This window comes from Siphateles boraxobius, unplaced genomic scaffold (genome assembly GCF_051911475.1).
Source record: "Siphateles boraxobius isolate OS27281-9 unplaced genomic scaffold, OSU_SipBor_1 6, whole genome shotgun sequence".
Classification (NCBI taxonomy): Eukaryota; Metazoa; Chordata; class Actinopteri; order Cypriniformes; family Leuciscidae; genus Siphateles; species Siphateles boraxobius.
In genome coordinates this window covers 28,976,665-28,991,832 of record NW_027509186.1, presented here as the reverse complement: position 1 = coordinate 28,991,832, position 15,168 = coordinate 28,976,665, and the positions used below count along the sequence as shown (strand labels likewise).

At 40.2% G+C, this 15,168-nt stretch overlaps 1 protein-coding gene across 9 annotated transcripts in view; it reads right to left on the bottom strand.

Moving 5' to 3' along the window:
* Positions 1-272: 272 nt before the first annotated feature.
* igsf9ba (immunoglobulin superfamily, member 9Ba) overlaps positions 273-15,168 on the bottom strand; it is a 70,229-nt gene continuing 55,333 nt past the window's right edge. Inside the window, exons 12-22 of one of the 9 annotated variants that reach the window (XR_013195971.1) lie at positions 12,420-12,543; positions 11,961-12,136; positions 11,639-11,865; positions 10,692-10,776; positions 9,877-10,038; positions 9,607-9,652; positions 8,902-8,988; positions 6,659-8,305; positions 6,024-6,069; positions 4,449-4,658; positions 3,860-4,358 (exon numbers count right to left, since the gene is read on the bottom strand). Coding sequence is in view for 5 of the 9 variants with exons in the window: in XM_077208670.1 (XP_077064785.1) it covers positions 4,138-4,358; positions 4,528-4,658; positions 6,659-8,305; positions 8,902-8,988; positions 9,607-9,652; positions 9,877-10,038; positions 10,692-10,776; positions 11,639-11,865; positions 11,961-12,136; positions 12,420-12,543 (2,906 nt within the window). In the remaining 4 variants the exon portion in view is untranslated. Of the gene's footprint in view, positions 4,359-4,448; positions 4,659-5,238; positions 5,405-6,023; positions 6,070-6,658; positions 8,306-8,901; positions 8,989-9,606; positions 9,653-9,876; positions 10,039-10,691; positions 10,777-11,638; positions 11,866-11,960; positions 12,137-12,419; positions 12,544-15,168 lie in introns of those variants that run through there. The other 8 variants (XM_077208670.1, XM_077208671.1, XR_013195972.1 and 5 more) reach the window with 8 other exon arrangements.

Genomic DNA, 15,168 nt, shown 5'->3' with positions numbered 1-15,168 from the left:
TTCTCTAAAAATGCCATTGCTTACTGCAGGGTTGTTCCCTTTTAATATCAAGATGCTGAATAAAAGTGTCCAGCTGAGTTATTGTGGAGGTCAATGTCATATTTCAGAAGTTGGTAGTACAGATACGAAACATCTTTAACATTTACTCCTAGCAGCATGAAGACACACCAGGCACCATATCTTAACATCTGAGTATGTGGAGACACCAAATGCCCATGAAAAATACTATGAAGTAGGCCTAGGCCTACTAATCAAAGACGAGAAGAAAGAGGCACACTGCATCTTGTTTTATAATCAGAGTTGTAGCAATTTGTTGGAGAATTCCTTAGCAGTGGCAGAAGAATCAAACAATACATCATAATAATATTGTACATAAGGCTTTGGTACAGCACCATACTGTTTTAAGAATAATACCTGAAATAAATGAGATTACTTAACAAGAAGCCTCTGACCCAGTCATTCAGTCAGTCAATCAAATAAATCTGTCAATTTATCATTTTTTTCTTAACATAACAACAGTCTCTTATACATTTGCATGTAGGGTAATCGGGATGAAAAACATGTTTGCCCAGAACACCTTCAGATAATATAATCTTTAAACATTGTAGCCTACAACACAAATTCAAAAGCAGTTAAAAAGCACAAAAAATGCAATTTGAAATATGCATCCAATAAGTAAGCTCTAAGTATGAGGTTTAATGTTAAAACAGTCATAAATTAGTGCATAATGCAGTATTACATTCTAAGTTTTCAGTGCTGGTTAATATTAACAGCAAAAGAATCAAGAACAAAAAGATGTAGTCTACATTATCTGAAACGAGACAGACAGTTTCCGAACGAGTGAAATATCTTGATTATGTAAGGTTAGTTCTGTTCAATCATAAACAAAAAAAGGGAAATAAAGTGAGTTTCACGAAGCACCATAAGAAGTAAGCACAAAACTGAATACAGGCAATCAAAGAGTTGATACACTTCCTGCAAATGAGCCCTCTTACAGAAGCAAAAAGGGGGCGTGTCTACATGTACAGTAGGATATCATATATATTCAACAAGAGAAATGTTTCAGTCGGGTTCTCCCTACAAAGACCACAGAGGAGCTGAATAAAATGCCGTCAATCACCATCCACAGATATACAGCGACACTGCACCTGCATCTTAAATCAGCGTGGCAGCTTTATTCGAGGATGCATCGCTCCACCGTGTCCATGAAAAACACTATAAAACATCTGTTGACGCATCTGACCTCCACCTCCTTGAGTTACCAGGTATTTCCATGCTAAATGAAAAAAATACTATCATACCGTAGGTACATTTCATGGATTATACATTTGATATGCTGCCTCCACAAGACTGGCAAGTCCGTCTTCATAAACCCTTCTAAATACGCAGGTTTTTATTCATGGTGACAGCGAACGTTCACGCGATAACGTAAGCACATACTGAATGTCAAAGCCGATCTTTATTGAACACCTTGAAGTTTCCATACTGCAAGATAGTGAGCGCACAGGACCTGCCCTGTGAGAGAGGTTTTATTGCTTGCGGCCCTACTCACCAGAAGAACTCGACAACGGAAATCACGACGGAGCTAGTTTAGTTAAAGACAGAGGACTGTGCGTGAGTTTGTGTGTTAACCTCTGAACCACAGCACCACGAGTTCAAAAAGACATAGCACCAAGTCATAATGTGTACAATGTGCCTACATCCTTGCACGTTATATTTCTAGATCATGTAAACATTATGTGGTTGTTGTAGGACTTATTAGCAATGAGTTCTTGACGGAACTTGACAAAACACATAGCGAAAAAACAGTTTAGTCTAACTTTAACTCTTTTCTCCCGACAGCTAAAGGCAGGTATTCAAGAATAGCTATCTAACAAAAATTTGAACACTGCCCTCTCCTCTCAGAGACTACACGATTAAAGCAGCATTAAATTGCACCTCATGGAAAAGCTACACTGTAAAAAAAGAAAAAGAAAAAAGTTGCTGCCTTAATTTTTTAAGTACAATCAACTTAGATGTTTAAGTCATTTCAACTTAAATTACATACAAAAGTGAGTTGAATCTTGTATAACTTATAAAAAATTTGAAAATTGCTTAACTTATTTTGAGGAGTTAAAGCAATGTAAAAACAGGGTGAATTCAGGTTGATTGGGACAATTTTTCCAAGTCATCTCAATGGCAAAAAGTGTCCCAATCACCCTGAACTTTGCGCCACGTGTTGTCATAACTTATTGATCATATAATTTTTTACAGTGTAGTATGAAGACATAGAAATAAGCAACAGAATATACTGACCTAATAATGAATAGCTCAAATATACATCACTGCAGTGAGATGTTTGAGCATTCGTTTTCATGTCGAGTAAAATAGCTGTGTTAAAAGAAAGAGAAATAAAAGACAAAGTAAACCCTTTGGGCACTTAAGTCAAATCTTCTAAACTCAAAAAGGCTACTACGAATCTCTACACAAAGAAATTCATCCCAGCGTTTCCTGCTTGTATATTCAGCCTTATTCAAGTACTGCATGAGATTTCATTAAATTTCCTCATTATTAAATTCCATTCACAGAAGAAGATTCATTTTGGAGTAATCGCATTGGCGCGTAAACGAGCTAAAAGAGAGAAAACATCACATTGAAAATATTCAGATAAATCTGATCTTCTAAGAGCAAATCATACATTCACCATCGGTTAAACTAAACTAGCATATGCTCAATTAGCTTTCACTGTACTGTAGGTAGCAAATCAGCAGCTGTTAGTGAACTCTAGAGACAATAAACATCCTTCTAAACTCATCATTAATTCAAATAACACAAACTTTGCTATGCCATCAGATGAGTCGTGATGGATGACAAATATTAAAGATTACAATACAATTACTGAAATTGTTTTCAAAAAGAGTCAAGCTACTTTTGGATGTTCACTTTTGTAGGTAGAAGGTAACCCAAGAACATCTTTTTTTTTCACTGATCCGAGTAAGGACTATTTCACTTTTCTATTTTATATTGATGTCTTCATTAATCTGCACAATATCTACTGTACTTCCTTTTTTTGTACTTGTCCAAAGCAACATATAACAAATTATTTACTTCAAGGAAGTTACGGAAAGATTAATAATGCATTTCACCACTTCTAACTACATTTGTGCAAGACAAGGACCAAGTAATTGTACTTCAGTTTAAATATTACATTTCCACTTATGTCATCTGAACATGTCAAAAAGCATATTTCTAAAATTGAACGTGTACCTGAATCATTTTTTTAGCAGGGGGCTATATTAATCTACCTCCAACCAGAGATTAAAAAGTGCCTTAAAGCTGTCCAATTTTTATTTTTTTTTGTCAAAAATAATGTAAATTATACAAAAAATAAATACGAAGCATGTTTTCAGTTTCACCTGCCTTTGCATGGAATAAAAAAGTGTGAATATCTGTTTAAATATTGTCACAGGACAAGTCTACTACTACAGCCGTTCTTTTCAAGCTTACAATTTCAATGATATTCTGTGCTTTATATTTTATGTTTAATATGTTATAAACCAATTTAAAAAAAATGTAATTTCTGGGTTTAAATTAATCCATCAATTCTGTCAAGCTTTGCCACAAACAGACAACATATGTCAACCAAAATTAAATATGATAGCTTGCACAAAATATGGTAGAAGTGCTGAAATATGTTCCAGATTATTTATTTTTCTCTCTTTTGATGTATATTTTGTAGAAGGAAGAGAAGAAACCCTGTAGTAACTATCACGTCTTGAGAGACATATTTGTACAGAGCATTTAACTATCCTTCACAATATACACAGTTCTGACGACGTTATGGCCGGCAAGATTTTTCCTAGCATGTAATGGAATGCTATTTTTTTTTTTATTATTATCAAAAGAAAAGCTTTTGTCCTGTCCCAGTTTTCTGTTTCTTCTAAAAGAGCACCCCTGTATGTGTTTCCTTAGTGTAAATTTACAGAAAATACAGATATGTGTAGTATATTGTGCCAACCGAAGAACATAATAAATTGTATCTAGTTTAGACTGATTACAAAACAGTACTGAGAGCTTGTCCATTATACGTTTTTGCTAATGGACAAGAAGATGATCCGCCCCACAGGATAAGTTTTAGCGAGTTTTTTGGGGAGGCTCTCAGAGCAGAGAACCATAGTTTGAAGGGGCAGGGTCCATACTGGCCAGCAGGGATTTTCTGTCTTCTCTGGGGTGAAGCCAGCGCAGAAGAGAGGACAGATGGAGACAGGGGGTCTTTCTAAGTGTACTTTTCCACTTTTTCTTTGAGGGAGAGCTGAGATGTTCTCTTTGCACAGAGGCCTGAGATGCATGCGGCTGCTGGGTCTGAGAGGTGGACACATCTGAAGAAAGCAGAGAAGATGAGACACAGCAACAGAAAATATTTTCTACATTTTCAGAAGAAAATGTGAGAGTTGTCTGTGCATGCAAACCTCGCTGCCACGATGTTAAGGTGTCAGGGCTGATAACATGTCCATTTCTCCCATTATGTAATGTACGGGTGAAACTGACCTGTCCTTTTCTTGAATCTGGAGTTGTTGTTCTTGTTGGCTGATGATTTCTTGGCTTTATTAATACAATAATATATCAGTGCTTCAAAGCTCTCAGACCCTGCAGGGACTCTCAATGCACCTAGATGCTCCCTGTGAGAGACAGACACAGTTATGCATTACTTCACACCGCCACCAGGGTGCACTATGCTTTGACGAACTACGCCTGATCAAACTGAGATTTAGCCTTTGGCTGCCCAATGCCAAATGCGCTGTTAAAGCCTTCATGACAAAAGTACCATTCATCAACATCATGTATTGTGCAATTTAGCAATTGATCAACTTTTGGCGAATTGCAAGAAAAGCCTTGTTAGATATTATTTTGAAAATACTGTTTATCATTGGACTTTTTTTTTTACACTTTTCATTGGTCATCAGCATAAATATTAAATATCAAATCACATTTATTTTTTGAAAAACAAAACACTTCTTCATTAGTTGGGTATCTGCAAATTAAAAGCACATTGTATTAGTTCAGTTAGTCTGGTGAGTTCAATTTAGCAGTTCCCCTCCCCCACTCATTTACAATACACCTAAATTAACATGAATAAACCTTTTACCTCATGTTGTACACTGCTGCCATTCTGCCAGCACTGTCCAATCAAATTACAATTAGCCAAAAGCTCCTGTTTCCCAGTAAGCTCACTGGTTTCCTATTAAACTGACCACAGGGGTTACATTTCCTGTAAAGTGTTGTCTTTTATCGCAAATGCCATTCCTCTATCATGGCAGAGATCATGACATTCAAACGTCCATACTGAAGAGTCAGGCAACAACTCATGGGTTCACAAGGCACAGAAACACAAAGCGTTTACAGACAGTCTCCCCTGCTGCTGAGGCTGTGGAAAGAGAAAGTGAAAGTGATTAATAGAGGGGGAGGTAGACATGACTGAGCACTAAAAGTTCGCCACATCAAACACACTCTGGTTACCATGAATACACTGTACAGTGGCTTCACCATGCTGACAGGAGAAGAGATGGCAGGGAGGGGAGAATGGCCAGTAAAGAACAGTCACATAAAAGAAAGGAACCAAACCACTAGGACGACAAAATGTGATAAGAAATTTTAGTTTGAGAACTGCTGTTACTGATTCGGCATCGAGAAAGAGTATTTAGAAAAGGCATGCATGATATTTTTGTACATGGAAACAAATTTTTAAAGGGGAATATCCAAGCGGGCCTCTCAAAGGGCGCAAATGCAACATTTCCTGGAATCTTTATTTTTAATGATCACAGAGATGCTTTGAAAAGCAGTGCTGAAAAAAGGCTAAAAAATATGGCATTGTTTATATACCAGCAATAAAAAAAATCAGGATATTTACAAAAAAAGATAGTGTATAATTGTTATCATGTAATGAAAAAAATCTTCAAAAAAAAAGTCATTCCCCTTTAAATGAGAATGATTTAAGATCCCCGCCTGCAAACCCCTCCCCTTTCAGACATGGATTCGACCCTTACCTATTGTGGTGTAGAGGACCTGGTCACAACAATGCTGCCCAGATAGCTGAGATCAATCAAAAACAGAGAGGGTAAGACTACCAGTGTCTCCAGAGAAAAGCGCCGTCTCTACTCTATTATGAGGATGAGCGTTGCAAGAGATGAGAGCACACTCATCCCTGGCAACAAAGGCCGCCTAAGAAGGCCACCGTGATGGTCAAAGCCCTGAGTTAGAGGAAGTGAGAGAAATGGAAGGAAATGAGTTGGAGAGGGTGAGTGATGTGATCAGCCCACAAAAGAGGACAAAGAAGGAAGAGCCATGGGATCATCATGGATGCACTAGAAAATCCTTAACCATGAGAAATGTTAAACACTACAATCATTTCTAATATCAAGATTACACTGTTAAAGGTTAAAGGAGAATAGGATTTGAAGAAAATAAAAAATGAATGGAAATTTATCCTGTGAACCCAATAAGGAGTTATACTGGAGGACATGGACATTTGTGCATATGTAAATAGTTTATAGTAAGATGTATATGTAAAAATATTTTTATCAAAAAACGCAAAAGCATGGTAGCTTTGCTTTTGCGGCACAGATGATGAATAACAAACTCCTTTGTCATTTCGGAGCCTCCAATGGTACGGTTCACCTACCCTGGAGAGGGTTCTGAGGGGAGCATCTCCTCATCTGTCCTTCTCTGAGATGGCATCTGGCCGAAAGCATCACTGCTCTCCGTGGGGGGTGAAGGGGACTGGGAGGGGTAGCTGGCCGCGGCTGTGGCAAAGGCCATGTGGGCACGATAGCTGAGGCTGGGCCGCTGGCCACTCTGGCTTTGGGTAGGTGAAGTGGCAGGGGAAGAGGAGAGAGACCTTCGGGAAAAGGAGACACTGGCAGGGTGACGGGCACTCTCGGGCATCTCTTGAGAGCGGGAAGACCGCAGGATGCTGGGACGGGGAGGAGGGCGGACGAGAATGTCTGGAGAGCCGGCATGTGAGCTTGGAGGGGTCTGGGTCAGTGGGGAGAGTCGTGACGGCTGCAGGACCACCTGCTGCAGGCCGAGATCCATCCTTCGTGCTGCCCTGGGGCTCAGCCAAGGCTGGGCCTCGGACCTCCAGCCGTCCGAGCTCTCACTGTGCAGTGTGCTTGGGCTCCCCATGCGAGCCGTGGCGCCTAAGTAAGGCAACACTGGTACGCCCATACCGTGGGCAGTGTGTCTCAACTGCCCCAGAGTCTGGGCCTGTTGCATAGTTATATGCTTGGCTGAAGGGCCCTGAGGCGGGAACCTGCCGGGAGATCTGCTCAGTTGGGCTCTAGGGGCCTCCAGCTGGAGGAAAGCAGAGCTTGAAGGGAGCTGAGAGGTGGTGCTAAGAGTGCGACTATGGGAGGGGTATGGCGGGGGCTCGGGGAGGTCCCGGTGGAGATATGAGGAATGACGTGGTGGAAGAGTGAGACGGGGACCCTCCTGACCCAGAAAGGGGAAGTCAGGAGGCTGCCAGATCTCGGTTGAGCGAGAGGAGGGAGGGCTATGCACCAGTGGGAGGGCGTGGCCGGAGGCACCGTACTGATGGATCCTCAGCTCCTCCCTCTCCTCTGGGATGGTGGGATGGCGAAACGGCCCCTCGGGGGGGTATGAAGGTGAGGAGGACATGGCAGAGCTACGTGGACTAACATCAGGCATGTAAAACGGAGGGTGAAGCTCCACCTCAGCACCACTACCTAGATAGCCATAGAAGGGGCCTGGAGGGAAGACCCTGTGAAAATGGGAGACCCGGCTCTGCCCTGTGGCCTGTAGCCGACTACCCTCCGAGATGCTCATACCTTCCATGGGTCTCTGGAACCGGGGGCTGTAGGCTGGGGGCTGCATGTAGGATTCCTGGCTGGAGGACACAGGGGATATCTGGGGCCTGAGGGTGGCCATGACTGGGGGTAGGGGCCCTGGGTCATCGTTCTCCTCATCTGATTGGCGGAACTCAGGATACAAGTCTGATTCCTCCACAAAGGGAAAACCCTCAATGCGTCTGGGCTTGAGGGACGTGTCGATGCCACTGGGGTCCATGATGAATCTTCCATCAGGTCCGCGGCTGATCAGCTCGATGGGCGTGGTAACCTCAGACTCGTGCTTGGACACGCTGTACTTCTTACTGGTTATTGCTCTCTTGGTTTTCTTATAGAGGGAAAGCTCTTTCTCTTTCCTGGGACTTGGCAACTGCTTAACGTATAGACTGTGGCCACCCACGCTGGCCAGAGATGGGGGCCGGGAGGATGCAATGCTCTCAGGACTGATCTTCCCTGAGGACAGCCTATCAATCAAAAAAGACATGGGGCTTAGGACCGAACCCTGTGGAATACCAGAACTTAAAATCAGCACTATCAAAACAAGAACCACTCCATATTTAGACATGTGGAATATAATCAAAAGGAGATGGCATGATATTACACTTTCTATTGTATGCTTTTTACTTCTTTTGTAAATTAAAAAAAGAGAAATTAGCCTTTATCCATGCAGCTGTTTTCGTAATAGTAATTACATGAAACATTGACCTTTATTTATAGGCCATCTTGTCTAATAAAACTGAAAGACGATGTCAGGATGAGACATAATGGAGAACAACAGAATGGGGACAGGACACAGAAACACATACATTTATACAGGCACCAGGGGGGCCAATAAAATATCAGCTAAACTATATCTTCACCCAAATCTTCAATAATAATCCATCTTCCTGACTTTAAATGGTCAAATAAGTGTCAAAATTAGGAGCAGCTGTGGGCTGAAGTTGTCTATTCCCCCACAGAAGCATTTTAGCTCTGCACCACTAACTGAAAACATGCAGCTAAGGCAGACAGGCGCATGTTAGCGCCTGCTGCAGAGAGAGATACAGGTGCAAGCACTCACTGAGGGCTGGTAGATGGGGGCCTGTAGCTGCTCCTGTCTGGCTCTTCCCAGTAGGGCTCAATGCCAGGCAAGGGGGTAAGAGGAGGCCTGCGGTGACAAAAACACAATAGAGACGGGGCAGAGTCGGCCGTCAACCAGACTATGGTTCCACACTGCTATGTGGAAATGGGTGGGATGGGAGCATGAGACTGCAGCTCTATTAAGACCACAATGGAATCAGATAAGAGCGTGAATCCCAGTTTCAACTGGGTTGGAGGTGCTACCCTTAATGTTCCCCTTCCTTTATCTCTGGTTAAATGTAGAGTGACATGCTGCCATGCCTGCACTGATCGATTCAGAGAAGCTGGGGGGTAAGCATCATGTTCATAAATTTGTTCTTGCACTATTGAAAGGTTCTATCACAACCTGACTGGACGGCAAAAAAAGAAAAAGCTTGAGAAGATTGTTTGAAATGGTAAATCAATGCATCTCACTGCTGAAAAGCAGGGGTAAGCACAGATGCATTTATAGCAGCCACTTTAGTGACCACTCAAATCCTCCTCCATGCATCCCTCACGTTAACACAGCAGCTGCTAGGGTCAGCTGTTTGATTTCCCAAACCGTACATGCTCTCTCTCTCTCTTTCTCTCTCTCAAGCCATGTGCCTGGTAGTCAACAGATTTGCAGAAGTGCCAAGTATAATGGATACCATGCACTGATACTTACGGAGATTCAATGCTTTTCCTTGTGTGTGTAATCGATAGTGGAGGGTCTAAGGACAAATCAAACAATGCCACATCAGCATGACAATATGCTTCATATCTTTATCTAAACCATTGCAATGCTGAAGCTGGTAAAATGTAAAAATTGCACTAAAGAAATCCCAAATCCAATAAATTTGTTATACGCAACAACAATTTTGCAGAAATTATACATTTCAGCTTTAAACCAGGAATGCAACAGAGAGACAGTGTCTTGGAGTTTTGAAGGATTCACCTCGCTTGCGTTTGAGCTTGCGACGATGCTGTTTGTTGACGAAACACGCAGCGAGAGTGCTGAAGAGGATGGCAGCCGCCAAGAAACAAATGGTGGCCACGATTCCGGCCACCACTGGCCTAGCCAGCCCCTCATCAGAGATCTCTGTGGGAGGGAAGGGGTCTGAGAGAGGAGAAAGACTCCGGAACATGAAATTTAGGATGGAAGAATGCAGCAAGCGTGTATTCACAAAGCAGGTTAACATGCTTGCTGACTGTGATTCAGTAAGTATGCATTACAAAGCAAACTATAGCATAGTGTTAACATAACTGCAGCCTATCCGATTGCCTATATTTAGATCGAGAGGGCATGTGGCAATGTTCACATTTTTTAACCTAAGTGGATTTTGAATGCAGCTTCCAAAAACAAATCAGTATCTTTAATTAATAATTGAGTTGGAGTTGATCTAAAACACTGTGGCAGAAATCAAATCTAAATTGAGTCAGTCCAATAGACTACAATGCAATTCCATTTCAGCTTTTTAATTTCAATGAAAATGCATGGTGATCTATTAAAATGTATTCGCCTAATCAGTAAGTAACTTTAGCTTTGTTAAAAAGTGTTTTTGTTCAAATCTTAAATGAGCCAGGACTACCATTGTTGCCCCCTCCAAAAAAATAGATGCATGATTACTCTGTATCACATCTACATAGAAAAAAACAAGGGAAAAAAGGCATATAGTAGGGCACTAACTACAATGAGCAGCAGGGGGCAGTGAAGCTCTAGGTGGCTAAAGCAATGAATTGGAGCATTTTAGCTATACCCCTTATTCTCACCTGTACTTGACACTCCCACCACATTACTGCTCTCACTGACAAGATCATCCATCACAGCTAGCGCTCGGAATTCATACCAAGAGTCCTGGGAGACAGAGAAACAGGTCAGTGGGTCACAAATCCTGTGAGGCCAACAGGTTGAAGTGTCAGATCTACCAACAGATTTGTAACAAGAACATTTGTAGCAGACTCCACTGTATGTCAGACTGAATTAAAATGACATCCTTTGAGCTTTTCAGCTGATATGCATTCCCTGACTGCAGTTCTCTCAATAATCACAGAGCTGCCATGCTCTGACACAAACTTATGGAAATCACAAATTTTAACTTGAAATTAGATATAATTTTTTTCAATACAATTTTCACATTACAGAAGTAGGGTTACAGAAGTAGGGTTTCAAATTGCAAATAACCTTACATTTAACTCCACATCTATTATTGATGAGTTACTGAAAGAGTATACTGTACATACACACACAAACACACACAGATACTATATTTAAAAAAATAAATAAATATGTTTTCCTGTGATGGCAAAGCAAAATTTTCATCCATTATTCCTTTATCACATTATCCTTTAGAAATCATTCTAATATGCTGATTTCTTAATATCAATGTTGGAAACAGTTGTGCTTAATATTTTTGTAGAAACCATGATGCATTTTTTTCAAGATTGATGAATAGAAAGTTAAAAAAACAGCATGTATTAGAAAAAGATATATTTTGTAACTTTTTAAATGCAATACAATGCATCCTTGCTGAATAAAAGTATTAACTAAAAAAACTTTTAAATGTTATTGTATACTATAAATATAAATGTATTTGATTTTATTTTCATTGCCTGTTTGATTTATTTGATTGCCTATTTTTTATTCTAATTACCATAAAAATCTTGCAAAAAAGGATTTCCGTGGATATTAGTAGTGAAATTAACACAATAAGTGTTACCTGAATGAGGTCTCTTGCTATGATCTCAGTCTCAGTGGCAGGAATCAAGTCATCCAGAACCTCCCACCTTTCACCCAGACGAAACTCAATGATGTAACGGTCGATTGGTGAAGAGTGATTGGCCGGAGGAAGCCATGTCAACAATACACCCTGCTGTGTCCGGTTGGCTGTGAGGCACCGTGGTGGAGTTAGAAGCACCAGTGGTTCAGGGGTACTTATGGGATACCCTAGGAAAGATAAAAGGATGTTGTAAGTGCATCTCATGTGGAGGGTCATTCAGAGGTCCATTACACAACACAGTTTGTAATGAAGTGTCGCCCACCTCCTGTAGTCACAGTGACTACCTCACTGAAGGGGCCAGTGCCCAGCTTGTTCTGGGCCAGCACACTGAATTGATAGGCAGTCTTTAACTCCAACCCCTGGACCATCAACCACGTCTGAGAGCCGGGCACGGGTATGGACAGCCAATCATGTGGCCCTAAATCATTCTTCACCTTCCTATTGGATTATAACAAAGGGTTGCATTAATAATGCATTTTACCTTAAAAATCTGAGTTTAAAAACAAGAACATATATTGCATATCACATACAGTATTTCTTGAAATACAGTGAAATGTAAATGAATTGAGCTTTAACTGTCCCACTGACTCATTGCATTTGCAATTCATAATTAGTGATTTAACACAATGGGAAAAATAGACTAGACTTTGTCTCAAGTATATGTAGAAAAAAGTGAGGAAGGAACTATATTTAGTGGGCATTTATTTCTTGCATGACTTACACCGGGCCATACCAGACCGAGAACGTCTGTTCAAAGCCTCCGTCATATCCAGGTTCCCAGGAAACGTTAGCGAAGCTTGTGGATGCTGACACGTGGACATTAGTTGGCGCATGTGGACTAGTGCCTGAAATAGGGTCATTTTTAATTAGCAGTGATTTCAACCGTTATATTCATAGGTGTAAAGAGTACCTGAAAACCATTCTTGAGTAAAAAGTACTTTACAGCGAAAATGATTCCATTAAAAGTTGCAAGTAACTAATTCCAATACAACTCGAGTAAAAGTCTTAGGCCTGGTTTCACAGACAGGGCTTAACTTAAACCAGGATTAGGGCTTAGTTCAATTAGGACATTTAAGTAGCTTTTATAAACATTACTGGTGTGCATCTTGAGACAAAACAATGACGCTGACATATTTAGAGATATGTTAATGCAAGTTTCTTTCAGTTAAAACAGCGCAAACATGCATTTTAGTCTGGGACTAGGCGTAAGCCTTGTCTTTGAAACCAGGGGCAAGACTATCTGATTTTAACAGTACTTAAGTATTTCACTCTTATGCCGTGGTCTTTCTGAATACTCGACTCTGATTGGCTGGAAGGTATACAATAAAACAGTTTAATGCACAGGTACTTCGAAGTCAGTATAATCACAGTTCTATATTAATGTGCTGTTTTCATGGAAGCACACACACGCATACGTCACTCGGAGATCATGCACACACAGAAACATTCAGGAGCACAGAAATCAGCGTTGACTTATCAATGATGCCCATAACTATTTATTTTTATAAAATAGCTTTGGTACTGAAACACTACAATATATTTCTCAGCAACGGGGCTAACATCGCTGGTTTTGAAGTTACTAAATTCACAGCTTCATTATAAATAGAAAGAGATGCTGAACAGACGCTGGTAATTCGCACACACATCTTTCATCTCTCTCTCTCTCTCTCTCTCTCTCTCTCTCTCTCTCTCTCTCTCTCTCTCTCTCTCTCTCTCTCTCTAATGAATTCAAATGAATGTTATATGACATTAATTAAATTAAATGTAATCTTACGGTATACTTTATCTCTGTGTCTGATTCAAAGTGGACAGAATGCTAGATCTAACAAGTTATAACTGATGAAAAAAAATTTAAATTTTACCCGTCTGGTCTAATATTGCACAGCAAACACAATAACAGCTTTAATGCTGGCAAATGACCATGGTATAAGCAGGATAATCTACAGCTAGCAATGCAACGTGCATTAAACAATTTGAATGCACTCCTCTTCTAAACTACATGTTTATTTTCAAAACTGTTGATGTGTTGAAATATACATATTTCATATTGCAATCGACACAACAGCTTTTTAAACGTCTACAAACACTCAGTTAACACTCTACAAACACTCAGTCTCAGTTAAGTTTAAGTGCTCAAAAGGGCATAAGTAAACCAATGTCCTTCTAAAAAGGTCTCTTCAATATAATGGATAAACACACAAAACATAGTATCATTAATTCCCAGTAGATGGAAATATCACTTCCATGCTGAATGTAATGAGCAATTGCATTACTCATCACAAATCTATTGGAGTAAAAAATACATTTACCTATTCAAAAATGTAGTTAGGTAGAGATTAAAAGTTGCCAGAAAAACTACAAAGTAGCCAAAAAGATACTTAAGTACAGTAATTAAATATATTTATTCAAATACTTTACACCACTGTTAATAATGATTATACTTGCAATGTTATGGATTTGAATAAACAACCACTAACACAAGTATTCAACTTTATTTTCCCTCTCACTGTTTGTGCTATAGATAAATGACACATCAAATCATGTTTTTGAGCTGAGCTATTTCTTGCTAAATTATTGTACTTAGGGCTGGGCTATTTTGCCTTGGGCCAATAAACAATCAACCAAATAAGCTTAGCAACCACACAGAAACAGGTTGCATAGGAAAGCACCTTCTTTATCTTTTATCTTACTTTATTTAATGGTACCACTCAGGCAGAAACTCTTAATTACATTTTAATATATTTTGAAATGTAATTTATTCCTGTGATGTTAAAGCTGAATTTTAAGCATCATTACTCCAAGTCTTCAGTGTCACATGATCCTTCAGAAATCTTTCTAATATGCTGATTTGGTGGTCAAGATTTTTTTTTTTATAATTACTTTTAATATATTTGAGGAAACCCCGATACATTTTTTCACAATTCTTTGATGAATAGAAAGTTCAAAAGAACAGCATAAGCATAAGGTCTAAAACAGGCTGCATGTCCCAAAACTACTTTCCAAGATTGAATTCAGCTTTGTCAGATACCGCTAGAGAGATTCATGCGGAACTGAAAAACAGGAGATCCGTTTGTCTGACCTGAGCCTCCTCTCACTTATGTTTTCTGACCAGACAATACACAAACTCCAAGCACAGACTGACCCAGTCTGATAATAGCAGCAGAGCCGGAGGCACTGAAGACGATGAAGACTCTGAAGAGGAGAATAGATTCAGGAATTCCATCACATCTCTTATCGGCACCTAGCAGCTGCAGAGAATCTGTTAATTGCTCCTTCACTAAGCATAGTCTTTAGACTGTCATGACACAAGTCCATCACCAAACAAATAAAGTGTGTGTGGGGCTGTGTGCCTGCTGACACATCACTTGTCATCCGTGGGCGAACTCACAGACGCAGCTGAGTTAGAGCCTCCACGAGCTACACAGCCCCACTACTGTAATGACTCACTTGTGCAGTTTGGCTGGGAATTG